General features: G+C 47.0%; 1 protein-coding gene across 1 annotated transcript in view; it reads left to right on the forward strand.

Moving 5' to 3' along the window:
• LOC119456018 (transcription elongation regulator 1-like) overlaps positions 1-25,624 on the forward strand; it is a 113,080-nt gene extending 87,456 nt beyond the window's left edge. Inside the window, exons 10-14 of the mRNA XM_037717613.2 lie at positions 3,452-3,643; positions 11,395-11,601; positions 19,750-19,907; positions 19,986-20,046; positions 25,365-25,624. Of these exons, the coding sequence (XP_037573541.2) occupies positions 3,452-3,643; positions 11,395-11,601; positions 19,750-19,907; positions 19,986-20,046; positions 25,365-25,505 (759 nt within the window). The 3' untranslated portion in view covers positions 25,506-25,624. The remainder of the gene's footprint in view (positions 1-3,451; positions 3,644-11,394; positions 11,602-19,749; positions 19,908-19,985; positions 20,047-25,364) is intronic.
• Positions 25,625-25,829: the final 205 nt, after the last annotated feature.

Consider the following 25,829-nt stretch of genomic DNA (forward strand, 5'->3'; position numbering starts at 1 on the left):
GGAAAGGGGTGCGGGGTTGCATGCTTGGGAAGGCGTTCCACAAATCATGGTTGGTTTACGCTAGAAAATGCGCTGTGGATATGTCAGAAACTAATCCGAGAGCAAACGGCCATGCGTCTACTCCCCATTTTGCAATGGATAATGAGGAAGCAGATCACTCCTCATTAGTGTTCACTGACATGCCGGGTATGCGTTTTAGCCATAGGTCAGAATGACTGTAACGTACCCGAACACCAGGGGTTCTCAAATACAGTCATCCCACGGAACCCTGCTAAGCTCCATAAAGTGCCAAGGACCCCCCCCCCCCCCCCTCGAATTAACCGAATGTCGAGTTATCGAGGGTATCAAGAAAACAATAAACAAATACTTCACTACGTCATCACGCTTCTATTTACTCAATGAATCGTCAAATCTTGTTTCTATTTAGCACAAGACCAGTGCGGAAGCTGAAATTCTCTTCATCTCATGACTGATTAGCGCTAGCAGCGGCGAAGGCCTCGCGACATCCTTCGCGGCGCGCGTTTTCATCTGAGACGTGCTTTGCACACCAACGGGCGCACATCTCGATTATTTTTTCGCCACTCAGCTGCTCGCCGACAAATTGTCCGTCCATCGTGATGTAGTAGCTGGTGCTTTTTATCTTCGACAGCTTTGCACTGAATCAAAGCGAAACTACTGCTTGCCGCAACCACTGCGAACGAAACCGCGGCCGCTATCGACGATCATGGACGGCGACTTTACGGTTCAAAAGGCAGGCGGCTGATGCACGCACAAAGTCAAAACGAAACTACCGTTCGCTGCAAGAAGTGCGGACGAAACTGCGGCCGGTCGCTGTCGACGCTGCCATGGGAGACGACTGCGCAGTTGTGAAGGCACGTAGCCGACGCGCGCATCGAGTGAAAACGAAACTACTATTTGCCGCAACCGCGGCGGACGAAACTTCGGTGAGTTATCGACGCGATTAGAGGTAGCGACTACGCACTACGGAGGCACGCGGCTAGCCGCCAACGCGGTGTTGCGCGCGGCGATAAACGCAAGAATAAAGGCTTTAAAGGTTAGGCACGAAGCGCTTCGGCGTTGCTGTCAGTCACGTGCCGCTTACGATCACCGCTGAGGACCACGGCGATGCGGACTACGCCGATTCGTTTCGGTTGGACGCTACGCCGTTCTTGCTCTTCTGCGGCGCGCATTTGCGGCGCTCCGCGCATTTTTTTTTTTTTTTCCCTCTAACGTATACGTCAGTGCGCACACTATCGGCACCGACCCTATCTACAAATAGGAGAAACGAGCATGGTGGTAAGCTACGGCCTCCGAGATTCAAGTGGGAAAGCTTAGGCGCGCTGCCCGTTCTCAGAGGTTGGGTGGCTAAAAGCTGCTTGCGTATTTATTGCGCAGTTCGCGCGTTGCTGTTACGCACTGTGATGTGCTTTTTGACACTCGGGCATGGGTAATGGAGGTTCTTTCGATCAAGCGCACCTCGTGTTCGCCGTTTAAGACACTTGTCGAGAGCGGGACCAGGGAAAATTTATCAGTGGCTCGCGGAACCCCGAGCAGGGGCCTGCGGAACCCGTAGGTTCCGCGGAACCCACTTTGAGAACCCATGCCCTAAGGCATTTGGGTCTCACTGCATGCAGTTACCGTATAATGAATCCAGTGTCAATGATGTCCTGGGCGAGACCAACAAATTAGTTGTGTACCGTGATCAGATCAATCAGAGGCCCATAGCTATACATCTCCCAAGTCGCAGCAAAGCAGCTCCGGTGCTGTCATCCCGAACGAAGAAGAGACGCGCGGTTCGTCTCATTTGGGATGCAATAGCCTGAAAAGCTGATGAACAGCCGGTCGCCATCCTGAGATCATTGACCCTGGACCGAGTAGAGCCTTTTAAGTGTATCGCGCTTATGTTTAAGCCCGTGCTATCGGAACTCATGAGTGTTTATCTTATGGTTTTTTATTCTCGTTCTGGTTTTATTAAAAGTTTGTGTGTGTTTTCCAACAAACGGTTTTGTCCTCAATTTTGTTCTCGGAGGCTCCGCCTCAGAGCACCGTCAGAATTATTAAAGAAAAGAACCTGTCATCACAAACTCTTCGCGCCCAGACACAGCCTCCGCGATGTCCGACGCCGCATCCGTGCCTCCGCACCAAAAGAGAAAGGGAGAAAGCGCGTGACTGCGCGCTGTTCTCTTTCGCGGCCGTCGGTGGGCGGCATTTATTCGTATCAACCGACGCGGGTCAAAAATTGATTCGTAACAACCGTTCTCTAGCACGTTGCAAAGTAATGGGGCTCGGCCGGGACCACAGAAAAATTCGTATCATCCGGAAATTCCTATTAGCCATGATCGTATCATCGAGATTCCACTGTACTTTGACTGTTTTCCCCGTACTCGGTATAGTTAAGAATAAAAGAAAATGTGGAAAAGAGTGACGATGCATCGAGGCACCGTAGCGTGTACCGCACACTCTTGCAAAGACAGTGCCTAAGGTGATGGTCCTTATGTGTATGGCTTGTGTAGCTGTACAAGAATAAAGTTAATGGATATTCACATTAAAAAAATATCGATTTCTGTTTACCATGTGCGAGGCAGGCAATTTTTGTACCTCCTGACATTTGCGCCATGCGTACAAGTCAATAGCATTCTGCAGCATGTTGCCATAGGGTAGAATAAAATTTACTGTGCCAAGCCGGTTCGTGAGCTGTGTTGAATTTTTATTTCTGTGCACCAGAACTGAACCGGAGCGAAATCAGAATGCACTGAACCGGTATGTTTTTTTCTTTTTGGTTCAACATCCTGGTTATAACAGTCACATCCAACAAAAGAATACCTTTGCTACAAGCATATGCAGTAGAATGCATCGTTATATCCATGCTTGTTGTATCAAGGTTCAACTATGATTGAACATAAGTGCATTACAGACAGCTGCAGCTTGCTCATGAAGCAGTCACATGAGATAAAAAGTTTGTTTGGCTTCCTTGTGCACCAGATGCCAGCATAACAGCTGAAGGATGAGAAGGGCCCAGTTTTGGCCTAAGAAAGCATGTGCGCTTGAAAGAACATATCAACACCAAAGCTGTCATGAGGTTGCTGTGGCAGTGGAGCCTCACTGGCCAGTGCAGTCATGCTGACAATGCATGTTTTGCTGCCAGTGTGTGCAGGGATTTTGTGTCCTTTCATTTAAGGGAAGTTCTGTTCATATAAATGAGACAAAAATATATGGGCTTGTAGGGACTTTGTGCATTTCCGCCCTGTTCATTGCCAGGACTGGGAGTTTCCATATTAGCAAGGTGCAAATGCTTTGATGTTTGGTTCCCGCAAAGATTTTCCATAATTAGAGTTGTCCATTTAAATAACAAGGGCAATATAAATGGGGTCTTACTGTATACGTTTTGCAGCCATGTGTTTAATGGGACCTTTCGCAGCTATATATTCCATGTGTATCCCTTCCTTTTCAGCATGGACATGAGGGTGAAGATGAGAGCACACGTGAACGAGAGAAGCAGGAGCGGATTGAAGCAAGCCTGCGTGAGAGGGAAAAGGAGGTACAACGGACACTGTCCACACACCTGCGTGAGCGTGACAAGGAACGAGAGCAGCACAAGCACGATGAGGCTGTTCAGCATTTCAACGCCTTGCTCACAGATTTGGTAAGGAAACGTATACTTGTGCAGCTACAAGGACACAACAGTGCAATTCCTCCTGCTTTGGTAGCCCAGTGGCGATGTTGTCGCGCTGCTAAGCTGGTGTTTTTGATCCTGGCCGCATATCAATTGGGGGGGGTGCAATGAAAAACATGCTTGTGTACTTAGGTGCATGTGAAAAAGCCACAGGTGGTCAAAATGTATCCGGCGCCCCCCACTACGGCGTGCTTCATATTCAGATTGTAGTTTTGGCACATAAAACCACATAATTTATTGGGGTTTTTTTTTTTCGTTTTTTTTTTATTAGTACAATTCACAGAAATTTTAACACATGATGTATGTGGTTCTTCTTCATCCGGGGCCAGTGACTGGTGTTCAGGGGAAGAATGGTGTAATGGGGTTATGTCTGGAGGCAGCCAAGTTATAAGGAGCACTGCAAAACCTTTTAACTAGGGATGGGTGAGTAGTGATTTTCAGGTTAAAATTGAACTGTAATATTAATTGAACAATTTCAAATCAAATAGTTCAAATCCTAGTACTAAAGTAAGGAAAGGTAAACTGTTGTAATGGGGGGGTCAAGTGGAATACAGTGGAATCCCGATGATGCGAATCTCAAGGGGTCACAAAAAAATTCATATTAGCCGAAATTCGTATCATCGAAACACAATTAAAACTAGCTAAATTAAAGAGTCGAGAGGTGAACTCACTCAGACACACGTACATAAAAAGCATTTACAGTATAGACCACTTAAACGTAACCGTTTATAGTACAGAACTGGCTACAACGCGGCCTTTTTCGACTCCCGTTTACCCTCCCATATATACGCCCATCCCATGTATACGCATACCGCTTACAGTGCAGCTGCGTGAGACGAAATTGCGGCTTCCGCGGGAAAATCTCGCTGACAAGGGCGGTAGCGAGTACGAGGTGCGCCCACCGATGGGAGACGAGATCAACGAGGGCGATGCGGAGGAGGAGCATGAGACGTGGAGCACGAGTCCAAGGGCAATAAAGTCGTCACCGCGCGCCGTATGTGCGAGTGAAAGCGCGCGGGGGAAGCGCGCCTTCACGGACAGCGAATGCACAGCGGAGAGCAAACGTGACTTCCATTGCGCGAAAGGCCTTAGGGGTATGGGAGGAGGAGGGGGGGGGGGGGGGCGACGCTGTGCTGCGGCGCCAAATGCGTATCTTGCAACCGAGCGCAAGGGTAACTGGCGACGCAATCTCCCCACGTGAAAGGAGCAAAGCGGGAAGGTAGCGCGGGAGGGAGTGGGGGGGGGGGGGGGGGCAGCTTCTACTATGCCAACAAATGCGTTCTTGTACTTTGCGCCTGTGTCAGTTGTCGGTGTTGTCGCGCGCACCGTATTTGAAAGCGATCTCCACACGGCTCTGACCTTTGCATGCGCTGTGCTTACGCCGCTCAATTTCCGTTGAAGCGATAGACCACACGAACCTTCGCGGCCGCCGCAGCGAGCGAAGAGACAAAAAGAAAAGCACAAAAGCAACAAAAGTGCCACCGCTTCAAACTCTTCGCGCCCAGTCGCGGCTTCCGCACTGTCCGGCGCCGCGTCCGCGCCTCTGCACCAAAAGAGAAAGGGAAAACACGCGTGACTGTGCGCTGTTCTCTTTCGCGGCCGTCGGTGGGGCGGCGTTTATTCGTATCAACCGATGCGGGTCGAAAATTGGGAGTTGGTTGCAGTAGACGACACTTTCGTGGTTACACTTGCAGCCATCATCCTTGACTCTGTTGACCTGGTCACCCAGGGTAGGCAAAACTAATACTCCTGTTACATGGGAAGTTTCAACTACCTATGAGTTTAACAGCAGTTGACACTGAAACAGCCATTCAACTAACAGCAGTCTACTTGGAATTACATGTGATAGCAATGTAGATGCTAGTTTTTGTGATGTGCTTGGTACGCTGTCTTGTGCACGTGTGTTGGTGAAGTCGTTCAGTACAGCCCCTGGTTGGTGTGACTCCATGCCCAGAGATAAAGCCACCGGCGATCCCTTAAGGTTCGCTTGGCATGTGACCACGCATACACGTGAGCACTACGCTTCGCCAAGCACAGCTCACTTATGTGGTCCTCCCAAATGCCGATAAATATGTCAGTCATTGATGTTGCGCCAAAAACCGCTTGGCAGGTACAGCAGAAGCAACTTGCGATGTCACGCTGTCCACACTCACACCACTGGAGGCAGCCATCTTGCCAGTTGACTTGCTTCAACTAGGTCGTCTATCTCAGTTGAACTCAACTGCCATTCTGATGTCAATGATAGTTGGAGCTGCCATATAATACTGTTCAACTGCGAATGACCCAACTAACAGTTGCTTTTAAACATTCTTGTCGGTCATCTTCCTTAGTCTGAGAAGGTGCTCCCTAGGGCCAAGGAAAAGCTGAAAAAATAGTCTGTAGGTGATTTCCTGGCATCAACTTCAGAAGCGGCCATCACTAACAAGCTATAGCAATGCCGCTTTCATTCATTGGCCAACATCTTGCGGAGCATTAAGATAAGCAAACAACTATTGAGTTCCCTGGTCTGCTTGTCTGTACATGTGTAATTGCGAGGCTGCTGCTTGGCACGACCACAGGTGTTCTACTGTATGTAGTTCCTGCCAAATTTAAACACTCGAAGCTGCTTGTCTGTTACAGCTCTCGTCGATAAAATACTTGGTTACATGCAATTGGTAACTGAAAATAAGTTATGAATTACTGTGAGGCATTACCAAATAAAAAAGCAAGAGGATTATTGCAAAACTATCAAAAGATGTAATTAACTATATGTAATCGGTTATTTACAAATCATCTGGCAGGTAAATCTGAATCCTTCAAAGGAAATCTTTATGCAAGATGCAAGAAATAGTTTACAGAAAACTATCTGTAAGCCTGGATTTGTTTTATTCAGTCAGTGTGCCCCTGTTTCTGAAAGTCTTATGCAATTAGCAAGCTTTTGTTGGCAGGCCAATATGTCGGGTAGAGTGTTCCTGTTGCTCATGTTGTTGATGCGCTGTGAACATTTGAGAAAAACGTCATTTGGTTCCACACAAGTACAGTAGAACCTCGCTGATGCGTTCCCGCTTAATACGATTTCCCGGCTCCTACATTCGCAATCGCGAAAAACAAACATAACCCCATAGAGGAATGTGTTAATACGTTCCGGTTAATACGTGCCCGGAAAATACGATTATACGTTCAGCATTGCGGCAAACTGCGGTCGTATGATACGTTCTGCAGTGAAAAATTAATTATTCAGGTGTGCAAAAAGGCCGCTCTCATGAGCTTACGAAGCGCTAAGTGGCAGACAGCCGCCGCGCGGCTTCTCTCCAGTGCTCAATCCCCCCCCCCCCCCCCCTCCTCCGCGACTTCTCTGCATTGCTCGTTCGCCCGAAGGGATGAAGCGCGGCAGCAGCGGCGAGCGAATTGACCTTTGCGCTACCTCGCCCCTCGCTTCAATGCAAACTACTAAGCAGCGAAAACAGGCGGACGCCGCGCGCGTGGCGCAGGGCGCTACGACTCGCTAAGATCGTAGCGGAGGCGAACCAGGCGCCTGAAGACGGCGGCGAGAACGAAGGCTTGCGCCCACCGGCTACCTTTGCCGAAGCCCTTGCTGGCCTGGAAGCTTTCATATCGTGTTGCCATTGTGGCCAAATATTTTTCTAATACAGTTACAATATTTCAAAATGTCAATAGCGCCCAGTTAAACATAAAATAGGATCACAAGTACGGTAAACTTGTACCCCCGCGGGCATAGTATAGACATAAAACATGAGGACTTGCGTAGTGCAGCAGGAGGGGTATTCTGTAAGTGTCCACGTAGTGTACATGTCCATTTCATCTGCCACTGAAGTGCGGATTAGCTGGGTTTGCCTGTATCCTGCTGGCGCGTAACCCAGCCCAGCCAATCAGAGCTTCAGCAACAGACGAAATGGGCATGTCCACTAGGTGGAGACTTACAGAATAACTCCCAGGATACGTCGCTTAGGTAGCCGTATTTTACCGGCTATATACCGTATTTACACGATTGTAGGTCGACCCATTTTTTCAAATTTGACAATCCAATGTTGGGGGGTCGACTTAGAATCGAAACCGAACCGTGTACCGCTAGTAGCGGCAAGAGAAACGAGAAATCAGGGGCGCTACGGAGTGGTTACAACTTTGCACCTACGTTTCCATGGTTACGGTAGAAGCGTAGAGTATTAATTTACCGTATTGCATACATTTTGATTGCGCGCACCACGAGCGCACGGCTCTTGTGGGAGCATCGATCATGGAAGAGCCGCCGTTTGGGGGGTATTGGTAGTTGGCGGAAGCGCTTTTCTTTGAGATACGATTGTTTTCGACGGCCGCGCGCATCTGTCACTTCTGCTGTTGTGCTGAATCGTCGCGCCTGTCATGAGTGCCAAGAACTTTCGGCGCTCGTTCACAGCAGCGTTCAAACGGGCTGCTATCCTCCATGCCGAGGAAACTAACAACTGCGCAGCGGGACGCAAGTTTGGAGTCAGTGAACGTGTGGTGTGGCAGTGGTGGCTTCAGCGCGAGGAAATTTGGCCTCCCTGGCTACTGTGTGCGGGTGGGTCCTCTCTGCGTGGGCGGCTGTACCGCGCGATATCGTGGTGCAGTTGTTCATGAAGTGTGGACTCGCACTTGATGACGACGTGCTGTGGGACCGCAGCAGCTATGACGGCAGCAGTGCCAGTGAGGTCGACTCTAGTGACGATGAGTAGTCTTAGCAACCCCATCAATAAATTTCCCTTGTGTGAATGCACTCACGTGGTGTTTCTCTCCCCCCCCCCCCCCCTTTTTTTTTTTTTTTGAGACATGCAATTTTGCGGGGGTCGACCTACATTCGAGTCGACTTACAATCGTGTAAATACGGTATACAGTGGTCATTCACACTCTCTGAATAGTCCTGTGAATGCAAAGAAACTACTGTGGAACCTGGTTGATACGATTCTGTGGTGTACATTTTTTGGAATGATATATTGTTTTTTTTTTTTTCCTTCTTCTTTTCCCGTTAATACGATTTGGTTGGATAATACGTTGGATCATCCGATTTTTGGAACATACTCTTTACTTTCCAGTTCTCGGGAAGATCGTATCGAGATTCCAGTGTACTTGTTTGCTTGTAATTAATGCTCCATTTGGGCTTTTAATAAAGAGCACTTCATAATGAACTATGTAATGACAGAAACTTGCTAACATTAAGAAAACTAGGATGTGAACATCATTTTATACGAAGTGTGATAATAGCTGTTCAATATTTGAAAACTATTCAAAATCTATTCGATATTCTATTCGATTCATATTGGTTTAAGTCACAAAAATCACTATTCGCACACCCTTATTGTGTGAAAAAGTACGTTTAGCACCAAAAAATTCTCGCAAAAGAAAAAAATTATACTACTAAATGCTCTTGATACATTCTGGCGGTTAACACTTTTTTGCAATTGCACTATTTCAACGCTCTCGATACAATTATTTTATTCCAATTGCAGCATTTTGCTGTTTTTTTTTTATTTATTTATTACACCACAATGACGATTGCTTTGCCGTCACTGCGGTGAATCGGGTGTGGCTATCACGCAAGCAGCATGATAACAAGCCAACGCGCTTTTTCCTCTTCCCTTTTTTCGCTGCAGCCGCAGCTATAATTGAAGCACAATAAACGGCCAGGGGTCTTTTCTTTCTTGGCCTAGTATACTGACGTGTCGTGTCTCAACATCAAGTTAACGATACGTCGTGTCAGAAGTGGGATAGATAGCTTCCGCCTTAACAGTATTTGCAGTGTTCTTCGCAGGCCTTCAATTTATGCATAATTGTTTCGTCGTGGGCTGAGATGAATTGGTATGGCAGTGCATTTCTCACCTTAAATTTTTTCGTGCCCAAGTTTGAATATGCATGTTTGAACATTGAGCTGCTATTGCACCTAATAAACTTTAAGCTTGTTCTTGCTGTAAGAACTATTTACAAGAGCTGTTTTATTGCGATAGCAACTAGGACACCGAAGGTGCGCTCAGGTCGCCGCCATCATGCTGTCACGATATCCGTGCATGGAGGGTTCCGTTTAGCAGCCATTTTAGCCATCGTTAAAATCGCGGTGATGGTGGCAACGCGAGAAGCTTAACTAAGCGGCTCGCACGGGGCTTCGAATGACTGTACAAAGAAAATAAAACAAAAACAAAACACCCAGCTCAGAACTGTGTGGCCACTGCCCGCGTTTTCGGCATCTCAATGCTTGGATCTGTGCAGCATTCTCGCACAGTCGCCGACCGATTTTCCGGACTTCGCGGGGACCGAAAAATAGTCCGAAAAACTCGTTCACCCTAAAAAAAAAACTTTATTAGGCTTAGAGTGGCATAAAAAATCATTAATAATGCACTGCCTCATACCACGCTTGGAGGTGATCAGATTTGCTCGGATTTCCGCAAGACTAACGTCTCCGCATACGGTCGACAAGAGCGTCACTGTGTTGGCGATTTCCGCTAGCGGAGATCACCACTGAGATCGAAGAAACGTGCCCCGTTACTTCGCACGTGACCTCCGCAATCAGCTCTCGCAGCACGTCATTCGCTCCGGTCTTCCCATTCGGCAGGACCTTGAATAAAGTTGATTTCATTTATTCCCATTCCGCGTGTAGCCCAGCGGAGAAATGTGATCTTGCTAACTCTCTTAACGGCTTAGTAATGGCGCGCTGCACGTAGGGATCGCGGAGGCTACGCTTCGCACCACTTGGCTCTCGCGAAGGCACAGGAGGTGGCGCTGATCGCACAAATTCGAAGCCGCACATGTCTCCGAGGCACGCACACCACGTGCAAAATAGGAACCGTGCATTAAAAAAATAATTTTAAAAAACAAATTTCGTAAAAAGTGATTATAGCGATGGTGCTGACCGAATAAAAGAAAAAAAGTGCTGTCCCCTAGAGCGTTTTTTCAACTAAGGAAAAGTGGGCATGGCCTCCGAGACGAGAAGATGGAGCGCACTCTCGTGCATCTCCCAATCTTGGAGGCTATACAGCGGGCCACTGGAAGCCAAGTCTAGGCAAGCCAGTGGAAAATCCAACATGGCGTCCTCCAAGAACGGGTAGTGTGGCTCGGAACAAGTGATTTAGTCCGGAAAATCGAACTTGGGAGCCGAAATTCGTCTGAAAAATCGGTCGCAAAAATACATTTAGCTCTATGGGAACCCTGAAGGTGCATTTATGAAGTCTGGAAAATCCAACAAGTCCGAATTTTTGGAGTCTGAAAAAATCGGTCGGCCACTGTATTAGAAAATTTTGCCATTCGAACACCCTTATAAACTTGTAGTGTTTTCTCCATACTCTGTATAGTTCAGAATAAAAGGGAACGCGGAAAAGAATGACGACGCGTCGAGGCACTGTATGGCCGTACAACTGAACAGGCACTTTGAACTGCCATTGAGTTGAACGACCATTCAACTCAATGGCAGTTGAAAGTGCCTGTGTGACAATGGTATAAAACCGGTATTGACAGTAGCGTTTGCTCTAGAGCAAAATGTATGGAGCAGCACCTGCTGCCTATTTGAGCAGAAGGCTGTGATGAAGTTTAGCAATTCTGTGGTTTTCTTGATGCAGTCAAGTACATCGCCAGTTTTGTTAATGGATACCAACAGTTTTTTATCAAGGTGATCATTTGCATGGTTGTCATTAGAGCTCTTTTCTTGGCACACCCATAATCTCTGGTTATAAAATGTGAAGGTCCTCAGGTCAGAAATTACAGACTCGTGGTTCTTGCAGGTCCGAAACCCGGATGCATCATGGCGCGAAGCCAAGCGCACACTGCGTAAAGACCACCGCTGGGATCTAGTGGAATCACTGGAGCGGGAAGAACGTGAAAAGCTGTTTGCTGAGCACTTGGAGCAATTACAGCGCAAAAAGAAAGACAAGTACCGAGATCTGCTTGATGAAACACCAGGCATCACACTCAGCTCCACTTGGAAAGAGGTGGGTTTTCCACTGTGTCATGCCTGAATGGCACACCTTGGCTTTGCAAAATCAGTGATTCCACTCCTGCGCCAAAGTGCGCCAAATGGGATTTACTGCGCCATCCTAATACAGTCGACGAAAATTGCGCTTAACGGCGCTGAACAGTCTCGGATTTGACGGCGTCTATTGCCGACAATTGCACCACCGGGGAATTAAAACGTGCAACGCAATGATAGGGCTACCCTTAGTTGCAAACAGTAGACGAAACAGCACTAGCGCGTGCATCCCGATTAAACACCAGCGCCACTCAGGCGCCGACGCGGCGTCTGCCTTGCAAGGCGGCTCAACGGCAAAGTGCGGTTTCTGCTGAGGCTCGTGGCTTCAAGGTCAATTGGCAATTCATCGGCGGATGTTATGTACTCCGAACACGCAGTTAGTGCAGTAGAACCCTGCTGATACGTTTTTCACGAAACCGTAAAAAAAAAAAAGTAAAAGCCGGGAAACGCAAGAGCCGAGAAACAGGAAAAATTGAGAAATGAGAGTAGTGTTGAACTGCACACAATATTATTTTAATTCCTACGTGTGAAAAGAAGTCGTAGTTTCGCCCGAAAGCCGAAGTATCGATTGCGATTGCAAATTACAGTAAAACCTCAATAATTCGAACTCGGTTAATTCGAAAATTCGGTTAATTCTAAGAATTTGAGTGGTCCCGTCATTCTCAATGCAAATTCTACCGGATAATTTGAATGGCCCGCGCGGCTCTATTCGGATAATTCGAAGCTTCCGGCTAGTAGCAACGTGCGGCGGTTAGGTTAGGGCGTTCCGTACAGTCGCCAACCGATTTTCCGAGCTCGTGGGGACTGAAAAATAGTCCGCAAAACTCGTTCGTCCGAAAAAAAAAATTTTATTAGTGCGGCTTAAAAAAAACCTCTAATAATGCCCTGCCTCATACTACGCTTGGAGGGGATCGACTTGCTTGGATTTGCACAGCAATGACGTCGTCTCCGTGTACAGTCGACACGAACGTCACCGCGTTGGCGATCTCCGCCTAACGGAGTTCGCCATGGAGATCCAAGAAACGAGCTTCGCACCGCTTAGCTCTCGCGAAGGTACAGGAAGTAGCGCTGATCACTGAGACATGGGTCTCCGAGACACCTGCTCAGTGTACACGCCACGTTCAAAATAGCAACCGAAACTTGAGAGAAGAAAAAAAAAAGACTCACTGACTTAACGAGCGTGGTGTCAGCGCGCACGAACGAGTGCGGTCTATCGCTTCAACGGAAACTGAGCGGTGAGAGCACAGCGCATACAAAAGGTCAGAGCCGTCTGGAGATAGCTTTCAAGATACGGCGCGCGCGAGAAACCGCTCCGGCGCTAAGTACGCAGTTGTCAGAAGGCCTCCAAGATTGAGTAGCGCGGCTCGGAAAAAGCAATTTAGTCCGCAGAATCGAACTTTGGGGTCTCAATTCGTCCGAAAAATTGGGTGCGAAAATGCATGAACTCAACGGGAACCCTGACGGTGCATTTTTGAAGTCCGGAATATCCAGCAAGTCCAAATTTTTGGAGTCAAGTAGTACCACGCCCGCTTTCGCGGCAGTTATCAATTTCGTGAACATCGTCCGCAACTTTGTTGAGTGCAGTGCGGGTGATATTTGTATGCTACGTTTTTTGAGCCAGCTGGAGAGCATGGCACTAGGAGCGGCGAACCAGTGCGCCAAGTAATCCCGCATCGGTGATTACATTGAGTAATTTTTCTCGGACATGGAAAATAAAGATGATTTCTTTTTGCGGCAAGTTCTTGCTTGTTTTCTTTTTTTTATCATGCATTTCGGTTAATTCGAAAATCCGCTTATTTCGAAGAATTTTCGCGGTCCGGCGACCTTCGAATTATCGAGGTTTTACTGTAGTAGGCAGCTATACAAAGTAGGTACAGTATAGACCACTTATAACGTAACCGGATATAATGCGGTCTTTTCAGACTCCCGTTAATTTTCCCATAGCACTCCATGTATACACGTATCGCTTATAGTGCAGTTGCGGGAAACGAAATACCAGTTACAGTGCGGCTGCCTGGGAGTACGGAAGTCAGCTGAGATGGCGAACGCTCCCCTCAAATGGGTGCCCCAAGGATTGCTCGAGGAAGAAAGAGAGACGAAGTGGAGGAGAAGGGCACGTGGTGCGAACGAACAGCCAGTGAGCCTGAAACCAGAATCTTGAGTGCGAGTCGTGAAATATCACGGCGCGCATAGCGAGCGAGGGCCACGAAACTGCCAATGGCGGCCAACGCTCGCTTCACGATATCGGTGGCTCCCCTCGCCCTCCCTCGTAGCTCCCTCACTTTCGACTGTCACCGTGCGCGCCCGCCGCCGTGCAGGCACCACCGCTCCAGCCGGCCCAGCACCAGCTCCCCGAAATTTCGTTTTCTGCCGTTATCGGGAAGCGGGCATTTGCCGGCGTGGGGCAGTTTCGTTGGCCGGCCTGGGACAGCACCGCTGCTTCCCCCTGCGCCGTAGCCGCAGCGTGCAAGGTCAACACGTGACTAGAAAGTAGAGGAAGCATAAAGGAGAAAAGAAGGGTTCACTGCCATTTTCTATGCGTGGCTACGGTAGCGTGGCTGAGACGTCGGCACGTACACCCATGTTGAGGCGCAACGCAGAATCGGCTACCTTGCCATTTAAGAGAGGGTGAAATTTCCGCCGTTTTTGTTTTTTTTTTCTATTTCTTTTTGTTTTGTTCGCGCGCGACAGTGAGAGGGGTCTCCTAAGCTTTTACTCTATGGCAGTGCTGGTTGGAGGCACTGCCACATGATTTGGTTCGAATTAACGAGATTCGACCGTAAATTGAATGCAAACGTTCAAGCCGCATTCGTCGACTGTCGTACACGCGTGGCGGCTCAGTGTACATGTTTTGCATATGTGTTGGCCTTGAAAATTTTTGCTTTGGTTATAGTGCGGATATTCGCGACTCCGGCGACTTACGTTATAAGTGGTCTACACTGTAGTATAGTAGTATTATCGTCAGTATAAACTTGTAAACATTCACTTATTAACTATATTAACAAGCATGGTGTGAGCGCGCACAGGCAAACGTGAACACATCACACTCGATGAGCGCAGACACGCGCTGTCAACCGCTGGGGTGAAGATGCGCTGCAGCAGCAGCGAACGAAGGGACTTTCCTACTCGTGTCTATCGCTTCCACGCACTCTGAGCGCCGAGAACACTACGAGCCGACGACACACCTACACTGCCCCCAACGCAGATCGCCTTCAAGATATGGCCCGCGCTACCGCACGCCGCCATGCAGTACGCAGTTGATGCCGGAGTACAACGCCGCCCGCTCTCCCTCCCTCCCCCTCGTTCCCTCGCCGGTGCCTCGAGTGGGGGTGCTTCTTCCCTGCTTTTCTTTCTTGCGCGCTCGAGATTTGGTCGCGGCCGTCGGCTCCCCTTCGCACGCTTTCACTCGCACATACAGCATACGGCATTGCATTGTTTTGCATGTGGACATTTGCCAGCTGAATTTGGTGACGCGGGTAGTTTTATTGTTTCTTAAGGGGGGACGTGGGTTCTAAAAACTTTTTCTTTAGTTTTGGTTCTATCCTAACTAAACTTCACTGTTTAGATAAACTTTTCACACTGATTTCAAATCTATAATTAGTTTTTTGATAGCTACTCTAGTTCAGAAAGTATTAAAATCTGGAAATAAATTTCATGAGTACTTCTTATGGGGGTTTTTGGCAATTTATCCTTATCAAAGACAAAAAGTAAGAGCATGACTTAAATGCCAAAGACTTGCTCTAGGGGGTGATGCTATTTTTATTTGTTTGAAAGCATTATAAAGGTAAGAAAGGAGACCAACATTGACTGTGAATATATTTTTCTTATTTTTACTCATTGTTACTTTTGATTGTAATTTATAAAATGATGCTAGAATAACATAAATAGCATCACCCCCTAGATCATTTCATTACGAATACACTGATACCAAACTTTTATTGTCACTCCACAACATCATAGAAAAAAGCCCCGTAAGGCTGAGTGCGGTGTGTAAAAACATCCAACTGAGAAAAACGCATTTGAAGTTTAGACAGCTGCAACTTTTTCTAGAATCCAGCTACAGCAATACTAATGACATCATTTGGTAGCTCTATTCTTCACGAGAATGACTAAACTAAATATACGACGGTACCCTGCCAGAAAACTGGGAAAAGCTTGTCATAAAGCCATGTACTGCCCCTAAACCAGCATGAGAAACTACATTTACCACTTCATGTGCCCGTTCCAGTGGCCTGCAAGCTAAATGAATACAAAAATTGTATAATAAAGTAGCCTTTCCATAGACAAATAAACTTACACAATGTTCAAGTCAAAATCACGCATTTATTGAATATTTATTGAATGACCAAAATTGATTGTCATTCAACAACACTTCGCTCTACAGCATGCCAGGGCTGTATATGCAGGGTTCTTTGCTGGCTTGTGCCGTTTTGAAAGCCTAACCTTGGTATCACTACTGTCTAGATGCTCATTTTGCGACTTCTGAAGCTTTTGCGACTAGCAACTTGAATTTCCGGTCCGTTGCGCACTATGATGCCAGAGACTCCTTCAAGATCGCTGCACTTCTCGTGCGCTCAGCCGACTCGCCCACTCAACGCGTTCTTGGATGCTGCTGGACACGCTGGCTGACGATCCAATGACATCATATGGGCCGTAGCTATGCCCAGTAGAATCAACGGCGACGTTAATGGGCCGTTTCGGACGCAACAGGTGGTTCCGACCGTTCCCATAATGCCGACCGTTCGCGCAACGCGCTGAATAGTACGCCGTATCAACGCGGTCTTGCGCTGAATGGTATGCCATATCAACACAGTCTTGGGTGCCGTTGGATGCGCTGGCTGACGATCCGATGACATCAGATGGGCCGTAGAATACGCCCAGTAGAATGAATGGCCACGTTAGATGCGCCGCTTAGGACGCGGTGGTTCCGGCCGTTCGGGTAGCGCGCCTTCGTCCGCGATCTTCAGCTGTGCGTTCGATGGATGCTTTCGTTTCTTTCCGTAAGATTAACGCGTTACCTTCAGACGCGCGCGGCGCGCAAGACGAAAAGACGGTGCGCGAGCCGCGTGAACACAAGCGTATCAGACGACCGCGATAAACCAGGAGCAACGGAGATACGGCGGCGCACGCAAAACAAAAAAAAAAAGCAAAATGGCAGCCACGGTGGGCGCGCCAGCCAATGGGAGGCGCGAGACGGGGGGCTCGCCTTGCGCGCACGCGCTTCACCCAATCAGAGGCCCGGAACCATCCTTTTGCGCCATTTTGAGCTGGCGCAAAATGCTCACAAAGAAAACAGCTACAAAACAAGCCCAAGATGGCGGCGGTCGGTTGGCGGCTGCGTCCGCGGCGCGCGCGGGAAGTTTGAACAAATTTTGCCTGCCGCAGGTCGTTTCGCGTCTCCCGTGGTGTTTTGAAAGCCGATTTTTTCCTATTTACCGATCGAATTCAGGGTTAATAATTTGAGGGCAGCTGCTTGAAGGCCAAACATTCCTAAAATGCGTTTTTCCGAAAATCAATTTTTCGGCGGTTTTTTTCCATTCTAGAACCCGCGTCCCCCCTTAACCTGTGCAGTCAAAAGTAGTGAGTTGCGACCATGAGATACTTCTTTACTTTAGTTTTCGTGCGACAGCGCTGGCCGACAGGCTTGGCGTCCAACGAAAGGACGAGCACTCTACGCAATCTACGCACAAAGTTTTTGTCGGCCTCCAAAGAAAGTATGTTCTGTGCAGCGATGTGATTTCAACACCCGTTCGGCTGACCTTTTCCTGCATCGCTTTCTGCGCTGAAAGCTCGGAACGCCCATCAAGTCGAATGGCGGGGTATTTGAATATACAGTTCCAATAGCAGGCCTCCGAAACCAAATTTTGCGCCTATGAGAACAAAATTACGTCACTTCTGTTTTTAACAGATATGACGTCAAATTATTTTGACAGATGGCGCTAAGCCCTATGAACCGTCGATAAGCCGCCATGTTTTGAACATATGGGCTTCTATGGAAGCTTCGCTACCAGGTATATTTACCTTGAACTTTATATGGAACATCTATGCGTTAAAACCAATTTTAGGGCCCCAACGCGTCATAGGCACCATCTTTAGATAGCAAATACGGATCTCAAAGGCCATGCTTTTGCTGGCGAAAACTGAAAATATATCATAGGTGTCGCTCCTGGCACTTTGGGCAGCCAATCCTATCGTCAAGCCACCAAGCCAAACGACATAAAGTCAAAATGGCCGTTCGGGCCGGCGCGGGGTGGCAGCAACACATGATGCAGGAACGATCCCACATTTGGAAGGCAACAGCGGTGTTACCAATCCATTGGGTCCTATGGGAGCTTAACAGCCGGGAAAACGCAGAACCTAGGAACGTAACAGCAGGGTTCTACTGTAGCTTGTTTGAAGCGCAGCATGACATGTGATTATAATAACTGCATGCCGCCAATGTGTCCATCATTTCTGTTTCTGGATATACTGAATGACATCTGGGAAAACTAGCAATATATGAAACGATACCGATTTGTGTGTGCGTGTGTCGCATGCACACTCGTTTTTTCGAAATACTTCAGGATGTGAAAAATCAACTGCTCCAAGCTGCTCCAAAATGAAATTTCTGATGCTCCAAAAATTGCTCCAAATCAGAAGTCCTCAGTAGCATCACTGCAAAATCCATCCGAGCCAGAGCCCCTCTGTATACTGTGCTGGAAGCTGAAGGCTCAGAGACTGATGGCTCTCTAAGAAAAGTTAACTTCTGAACTCTCTACCTTCATTTTTTCTTCTCAGAGTCGTTTTATGCTAATCCTGAACGTGGTCATAGAAGGAATCTGCACTTCTCTCACCTGTGAATTATACTAGTAAAGCCCTTCAGTAGTAGTTTTTTACTATGGGAATACAAAGAAGTAGCTTTCAAATTGAATGTCAAAAATTATCTCTCTTATTGTAACTTTCCTCTCCGCTGTACCGGCTGTTGCCGTGTATCTTTTTTTGTAGTTGCAGGACAGTTTAGGTGTCCACCGGCAATTGAGGCTGCCTTTCCTGTCTCTCTTTTTTATGAGTTCAATGGCTTATATATGCTGTACAGGTAAGCTGTTAAAGTGACAGCACCTTCATTAGAAGCCATGGTCTGCCTTGCCATGCCTGGCATCAGAATCATGAAGATGTTAGTTGCCGAACTTTGCGAGGTGAGGAAGCTAAAGCCGGTTGTGTTGTGTCCTCAATTACACAATAGCCACAATCAATGCACACCACAAGGTTTGCCACAATCGAGCATTTCTTGCAGAGTAATCAGAAATAGTTGCCATGCATGCAAAATTGAGACCAGCACATCAGCAACTGTAATTGCCATTAAAACAAACATTCAAACTATTCTAAAAAATGCTTCAAAACAGTCAGTGTTAGAAACTTTCCTGCTCTTGTCGGCTGGCCATCATTAATATGCACTACTAGTTCAGTATGCAAACAGCAGTTATTGTTGAGGGATTGTGATATTTGGGGTGTAATGTTGACTCATGAATGATCATTAATGTCTGCAAATCATTTCTAGCAGGAAAGAATCAGGCATTAGAACAATGTTATGCCCACAAGAACGTAGCTGGTGATCACTAACTCAGAATTACATTTCAAAGTGTAGAAAGCTTGCATTGCATGGATTCAGCAATGCAATGTTTGCAACATTGAAACAGCTTTTCAAGGAAAATGCTGTTTTATGCATTGAAGCACAAAGTTAACTGGAATGCCCATGCATTTCGTCAGACACCTTGAAAATTAATATCTCGAAACTGGTTCAGTCCTGAGAATTCGTTCCAATTGGATACATCTTGTGAACTCAGCGGCTTTAGTTCGTAGATTGATAGATGTGCCGTAAAATAATGATTAAAAAGAGAATTAGCGTAATTAGGTTAATTATTCAATTGGGCATTTTGATTTCTCGTGGAAGTAATGGCCGCTTCATCGAGTAGTTTAGATCAAAGATTATAATTGTGCTATCTGCCACAGGCAATTTTGAAAAATTTGGTGCAGCTAAAATGAAACACCCTGTATGTAGGAGGAACTTTCCTGTGGATGTCACATGCTGCAGCATCTTCAACAAAGCTCCTTTATCTGGATTTCTTTACAGGTTAAAAAAATGATACGTGATGACCCCCGGTATGCAAAGTTTTCATCGAGTGAACGCAAATGCGAGAAGGAGTTCAAGGAATACCTCAAGGATAAAATGGCTGCAGCCAAGTCTGATTTTCGTGAGTTGCTGAAGGAAACCAAGACAATAACGTACAAGTTAGTAATAGTTCTGTTCTGATATATTGGACAAGGTCCACTGGCAGTTTTGAACTCACTCTGATCTCTGTTGTGCAGGTCCAAAAAGCAAATTGAGGAGTCGGAGCAGCATTTGTTAGATATCCAAAAGGTCCTTGAGGTACGTACCTCATCTACAGCCACACCACCGTTTGAAACATTGTTTTAATTATCTCCATGCATTCAAAATGTGGTGTAGAAAAAGCACTTTTCACCATTTTCTATTGAAAAGTTTAAGCAATTTTCCAACTGCCAACAAATGTTTCTGAAACCCAACACCATGTGACGTAATTTTTGCAGTATCATTGGTATCCGAGGGTGAGTCAAATGAAAACCTTATATATATATATATACATAATATATATATATATATATATAGTTTTTTTTTTTTTCGTTTTCTTCAATAATTGTGCACTTGCAGCGCAAAGCTGTACAGTGAAAGCTCGTTAATTCATACTTCAATAATTCAAATTTATGGATAATTTGAACTGTAAGTTTTGATCCGGCCAAGCTCCTGACAAGTCTATGTACAAAAAAGCCCGTTAATTCGAATGCGAGTAGGTCCACTTACATAAAAAATAAGGGGGTGTTGTGGACAGTGTGCTTCGCGTCCGTAAAAAAGAAGAAAGCTCGACATCATGGCCGCTTGCTACACATGCTTGTGCGTGCTTGAGAGCAAGTGACAGCGCTTACGATAGCAAATTGCTATCGCCACTGTGGCTTCAGCACGCAAGCTCTGCACGCTGACGAGCCAGCCACCTGTGCTCGAACATGGCGTCACCGCCCTTATGGCAGACATTTTGGAAGACGTCCGCCATGGGGGCAGTGACTAGGTCGATGTGGACGGAAGTGCAGTGGTGTGTGGTGCGGTGCGCTCACAGATGACGACATAATTTGTCGGGTAAGAAGTTCAGAACCTGTCACTGCCGGTGACGAGGAGGAGGAGAAGGACGAAGCACCAGTGCGGCGCTCTGCTGCGGAAGTCATGGTCGGATTGAATGCCGCCCGTCTCTTAAGTTTTGAAGAAGGCGAAGAAGAGGCCTTCCGCACATTCGCTCGTTAGAGCAAAAAGTGCTGGCTGTCACCTTCAAGGAAAAAAGGCAGAGCGCGATCACACATTTTTTTTCAAAAAATGAATTGTTGACATGCCCTACCGCTTCCCAATCGCAGTGTACTGTTGTTCTTATTCACTTTCGTTAATTTGAACTGAGACGGCTTCCCCTTGTGGTTCAAATTAACGAGCTTTTACTGTATTACTTTTCGACATAATCTCCCCAACGCTTAATGCAAGTTTTCGAGCACTTGCAAAGTGCCTAAATTCTCGTCAAAAACAATTCATCTTGGAGTGTGCATGACCACTCATGTACCGCGTGGCATACTTCATCAGAAAGGAAAGTATGGTGGATGCTCCGAGGTGCATGTGGAAGATACTCGAACTTCAAGCCTGCTATTGTCGCAATTGTTGCATGGTCTGTATGGAGCTGTGCGCTGTCTGTATGGGTCCGTGCACTGTCATGTTGCAACAGAGCACCTGCAGACGGCAATCCACGTCGTTTTCATTTGACTGCAGGACGAGGATGATTTTTTAGGAGGTCGGAGTAGATTCACTAGGGCAAGTGGTGCTAAGCTCCATGAAGTGCTTGGCACTTCATGGAGCTTAGCAGGGTTCCCTGGGACTAACATGCTTTAATACCCCTGCTTTAGAGATAACGTGCGTGTGCGCACAATGCCTGCGAGTCTTCGAGGTGGCACGGCCCGCGAGCATGGCCAAGGTCGCAAGCAAGCAGCCAAGCCACAGCAACGGAACCCAAAGCGGGCTACCTCTTCGCCGGTTCCACTCATGGCCGACGACGGGTTCACTTGGAAAATGATTGACAGATGCGTGACGGTGTTCGAAATTTGCGGTACCGCCCCGCTGACGCAACCACAATTACGACCAATCACGTGAGGGCGAGCGAACCGATTCGCTTTTGGAACCGTTATAAGATTCCGCCCCTGAGCCCCTATTCTCGACACGCATGGCGACTGCGTGGCCGCCATTATTCGCCATGTTGACTCTCCCATTGGCTGTCGAGAAGTCACATATTTGGAAATTTGTGCCGGTAAACAGAAGTTTTGCAAAATGCAATTTCGCGTTTTCATCAGAATGACGAAACGTGACATGGAGCTGCAAATTTTATTAACGAATACTTTTTTGTGACCTGTATTGCGACTTTAGCTCTTTAAGAGAAAGTGGATGGTAGCGTGCAGAAGCCCGTGCAACGCATTTGCAATTCCGCAAATAGTTTCGCTTTGACTCAGTGCAGAGATGTCGAGGATGAAGCGCACCGTCTACAACGCAATGTACGGACAATTTGTTGGCGACCAGCTGAATGGCTAAAAAATGTCAAGCAGAAACTCCTCTGGGAGTTCTCTACGTATGCGTAAGCATTGTGCCGCTTTCTCATCTCCATGCTGCCTGGTGTCATTATCAGTGTTAAAGGGACACTAAAGGCAGATAAGAAGTCAAGCTAAAGTGATAGAGCAATGCTCTAGAACGTCTAAGGCGTCAATATGATCGCGAACAGAGCTTTAGTAATCGAGAAATTGAGGTAAATGCAGGACACGATAAGAGAATCCCCAGGGACATTCAGGTACTTACCCGATGACGAAGGCACTCCTCAGAAAAATTATGCCACTATGACTCAACCACTCGGATAAAAAAGATCATTTCGTTGAATTATAAGACGGAAGAAAATGCTTCTTGTCTACTACTATTAGATTCTTAGGAAAAATTACTTTTGGGTATTACCCTTCATAACAACATGGGTGGTGTAAAGGTTTCGCTTTCGCTCGACTCTGCACCGTGCACTTTCGAGTTTCAGTAGTTCCGTTATCGCGTAGTGCTGTGCTGGTGTTACTGGCTCGCTAAACTCACACTTGAAATTGCAAGCAGCAGAGAATGGCCGCATCCAGATGATAACGCGGGATGCCCAAACGGTCCTCGCGACGGCACGTCCAAACGGTGACCAGCTTTATCGCCCGACGTCGAATTGCTGGAGTCCTCGCTGCTTTCGCGCTCTGAAAAGCCGGTGTCGAGGCCGCCGTCGTAGTACACAGCGACGCCAGTAGCACGAGCCCTCAGCAGCATGTCACGCTCATCGGAGCTTAAATCGCTGAAATCGAGCCCAGCATCGCGAGCCAATGTGTCGTCGTAAGTGTCGTCAACAAGGTCCATTGCATCGACGATCATCATGTTTGCAATTCGGCGCACGCTTTTGGTTCCGCTTTTGCACTGCCATCAGCTTTTTCTTGGCTCTGTTTCTAGCCGCGCGTCGTGAGTTTTCCACAAAAAAGCCGTAGCGTTGTCTGCGGGCGGTGTTTTACTCACCAGCGGCACAACGTCACTATGGGACCATACGTCACCACTCCTCACTCGGGAGAGTGGGCGATTTGAATGGCGCTAGAGGTACACGGACACTTCAGATGCAATTTTCTCATACAAGAAGTCTTTTCTTTGCACGAAAGAACCATTTTGAGGTGTCTGTGATCGTATTTTAACATTCGACGTTGACTTAATATTTGCCTTTAGTGTCCCTTTAAGACACTTGATCCGACCAATACTAATGACAGCGTTGTGGCGGACGGAGGCGCAAGGTGCATTGATAACGCAAGCAAACTACTGCAGGTGGCAGAGCCATGTGCGCTGGTGACATTCTGATCATCATAAGCTGTTATCGCTCTTTAGCTCCTTGTCCACACGTGCCGAACCATTATGAACCGTGATCAAAGGACTCCAGCGGTGGCACAGACCGTTCAAACGTACTCTGGTACGGCCGCGCGTACCATATCTTAAAAGCAGTCTGCGAAGCGGACATACAGTGCCGACTGCTGCTAACTTCGCACGTTGTGTTTTCGCCGCTTCGTTTGCACTGAAGCGCCAGGTGGCCTGAAGGTAAAGGCGCTCGCTGCTGTGGGCTCTATCTTGAAAGCGATCGTCTAACGCGAGAGACGGACGGACGGACTGGCGCACGGACAGTTTTCTCGTTGGGTAAGCATAGAAATGCTTACGCATTTAAAAATAATGTATGTGCGCGCGGTAGTGAAAAGCGTGCCTCAGATGAAGACGCGCGTTGCGGCCGCGCTGCAAAGGAAGTCGCGAGGTCTTCGCCGCTGCGAGCGCTAATCGCATACTTGATGAAGCTTAGCAGGGTTCCCTGGGACCAACATGCTTGAGAACCCCTGTGCTAAGGGGTTAACAAGAATTGTATTTAAGAAAATGTGACCTGCCATGGTGATGTAGTGGCTTTGGTGTTGTGCTGCTAAGCCCAAGGGTGCGGAATCAAAGCCCAACCACAGCAGCTGCATTTCGATAGGGGCGAAATGCAAAAATACCCATTTACCAATTGGGTCCATGTTAAGCAACCCCAAGTGGTCAGAATTAATCCAGAGTCCAATTAAATATGCGCGTCAATAATGTGCCTCAATATCATATTATGGCTTTGTCGCATAAAACTCCTGAATTTAATTTAAATTTTTAAGAAAATCTGAGTATGAAAAGCAGCAGGGGATCTCAAGCTTGAACCACATTGGGTATCTCCCCAGGAAAATAAAGAAGGAAATGCTCATTGTGGGGTATCAGTTGACACATGTATGCACACATGCTGAAGCATAAACTGATTCTTGTTGAAAAGCATAACATTGTGGTATCTGCTGTAAATATTTTCAAACACCTGTGCCTGTTCGCCACTCCGAAACACTTTTTCTGTCGATTTGTTGTTTTTCTTGCTGTATTTATTTATTTTTTCTCCTTATCAAATTTGCTCAAATTGCGACATCTTCATTCTTACCATTTTTGCACCTGTTGTCATCTGTAACTTTTATCCTGTTCCTCTAATGTTAAGTGGGTATTGTGGCTAGCAATGGTAACAGGAAGGGCATGGGTAAACAATAAAGTGGATCCTCCCCCCCCCCCCCCCCAAAAAAAAAAAAAAACAATTTCATTTATTAATGCTGTCAGCCCACTAATGGGCCATTACAGGGGGCAGAATGTAATAAGACAAAGGATTTGCGGGCAGACTTAGGAACGATCAACAGCAGTCTGCCAATTAGGATGTCACTGATGTTTTTGCAAGATTGTTCGACCACTATTGATCAATTCATGTAAATAAGTAACTTGTAGTTCTTTGTGTAAACAGAGGGACATATGAAGCACCTCACGTATTCAGCAAACTTTAAGCGGTGACACATGGAAATTGTTGTACCTGTTACCCAAATTATACTTCAAAAGTACATTTAATAAGCACCATAAAAAAAGTGGGATGCTGATTTTAAAAAGAGGTCCAGGTTGTTTATAAATTATGAGTTCTTTAATATCTGTGCGAGCTTGTACAACTTGTGTTTATGTAGTGCTTTAGAAGAGAAATAGTCAATGCAGTGAGGCTTTTGGTGCTTTTGCAGAAGGACAAGCGGTACCTTGTGCTCAGCTGCATTCCGGATGAGCGGCGCAAGCTATTGATGGCATATGTGGAAGATCTTGACCGTAGGGGACCACCACCTCCACCCACAGCATCTGAGCCCACTCGGCGCTCCAACAAGTAGCTGCTTCTGCCACCATCTTCTTTTAATGCTGTCCACGCCATCCCTCATTTCTTCCATGCTTGCATCTGAAGGTGCCTTTTAATAAAGGGCCTCTGTGGAGAGGGGCACTCCAACCCCTATTTGCTTCTGCCTTGATTTGTGTGACCTTTTGCCAGTCGTTTCTGTGTTCTTAAAATGTTAAGTCAAGTTGCATGTGACATAAAGTGTAAAATCTTGTAGTCAGATTGTGATGTTATTAGGGGCAGGATCACTCCAGAAAGAGATAGAAGCAGCACACAGAAGCACAAACACATATCAGACTTGTATTGGACACACGTAATACAT

This window comes from Dermacentor silvarum, chromosome 1 (assembly GCF_013339745.2).
Source record: "Dermacentor silvarum isolate Dsil-2018 chromosome 1, BIME_Dsil_1.4, whole genome shotgun sequence".
Lineage (NCBI taxonomy): Eukaryota > Metazoa > Arthropoda > Arachnida > Ixodida > Ixodidae > Dermacentor > Dermacentor silvarum.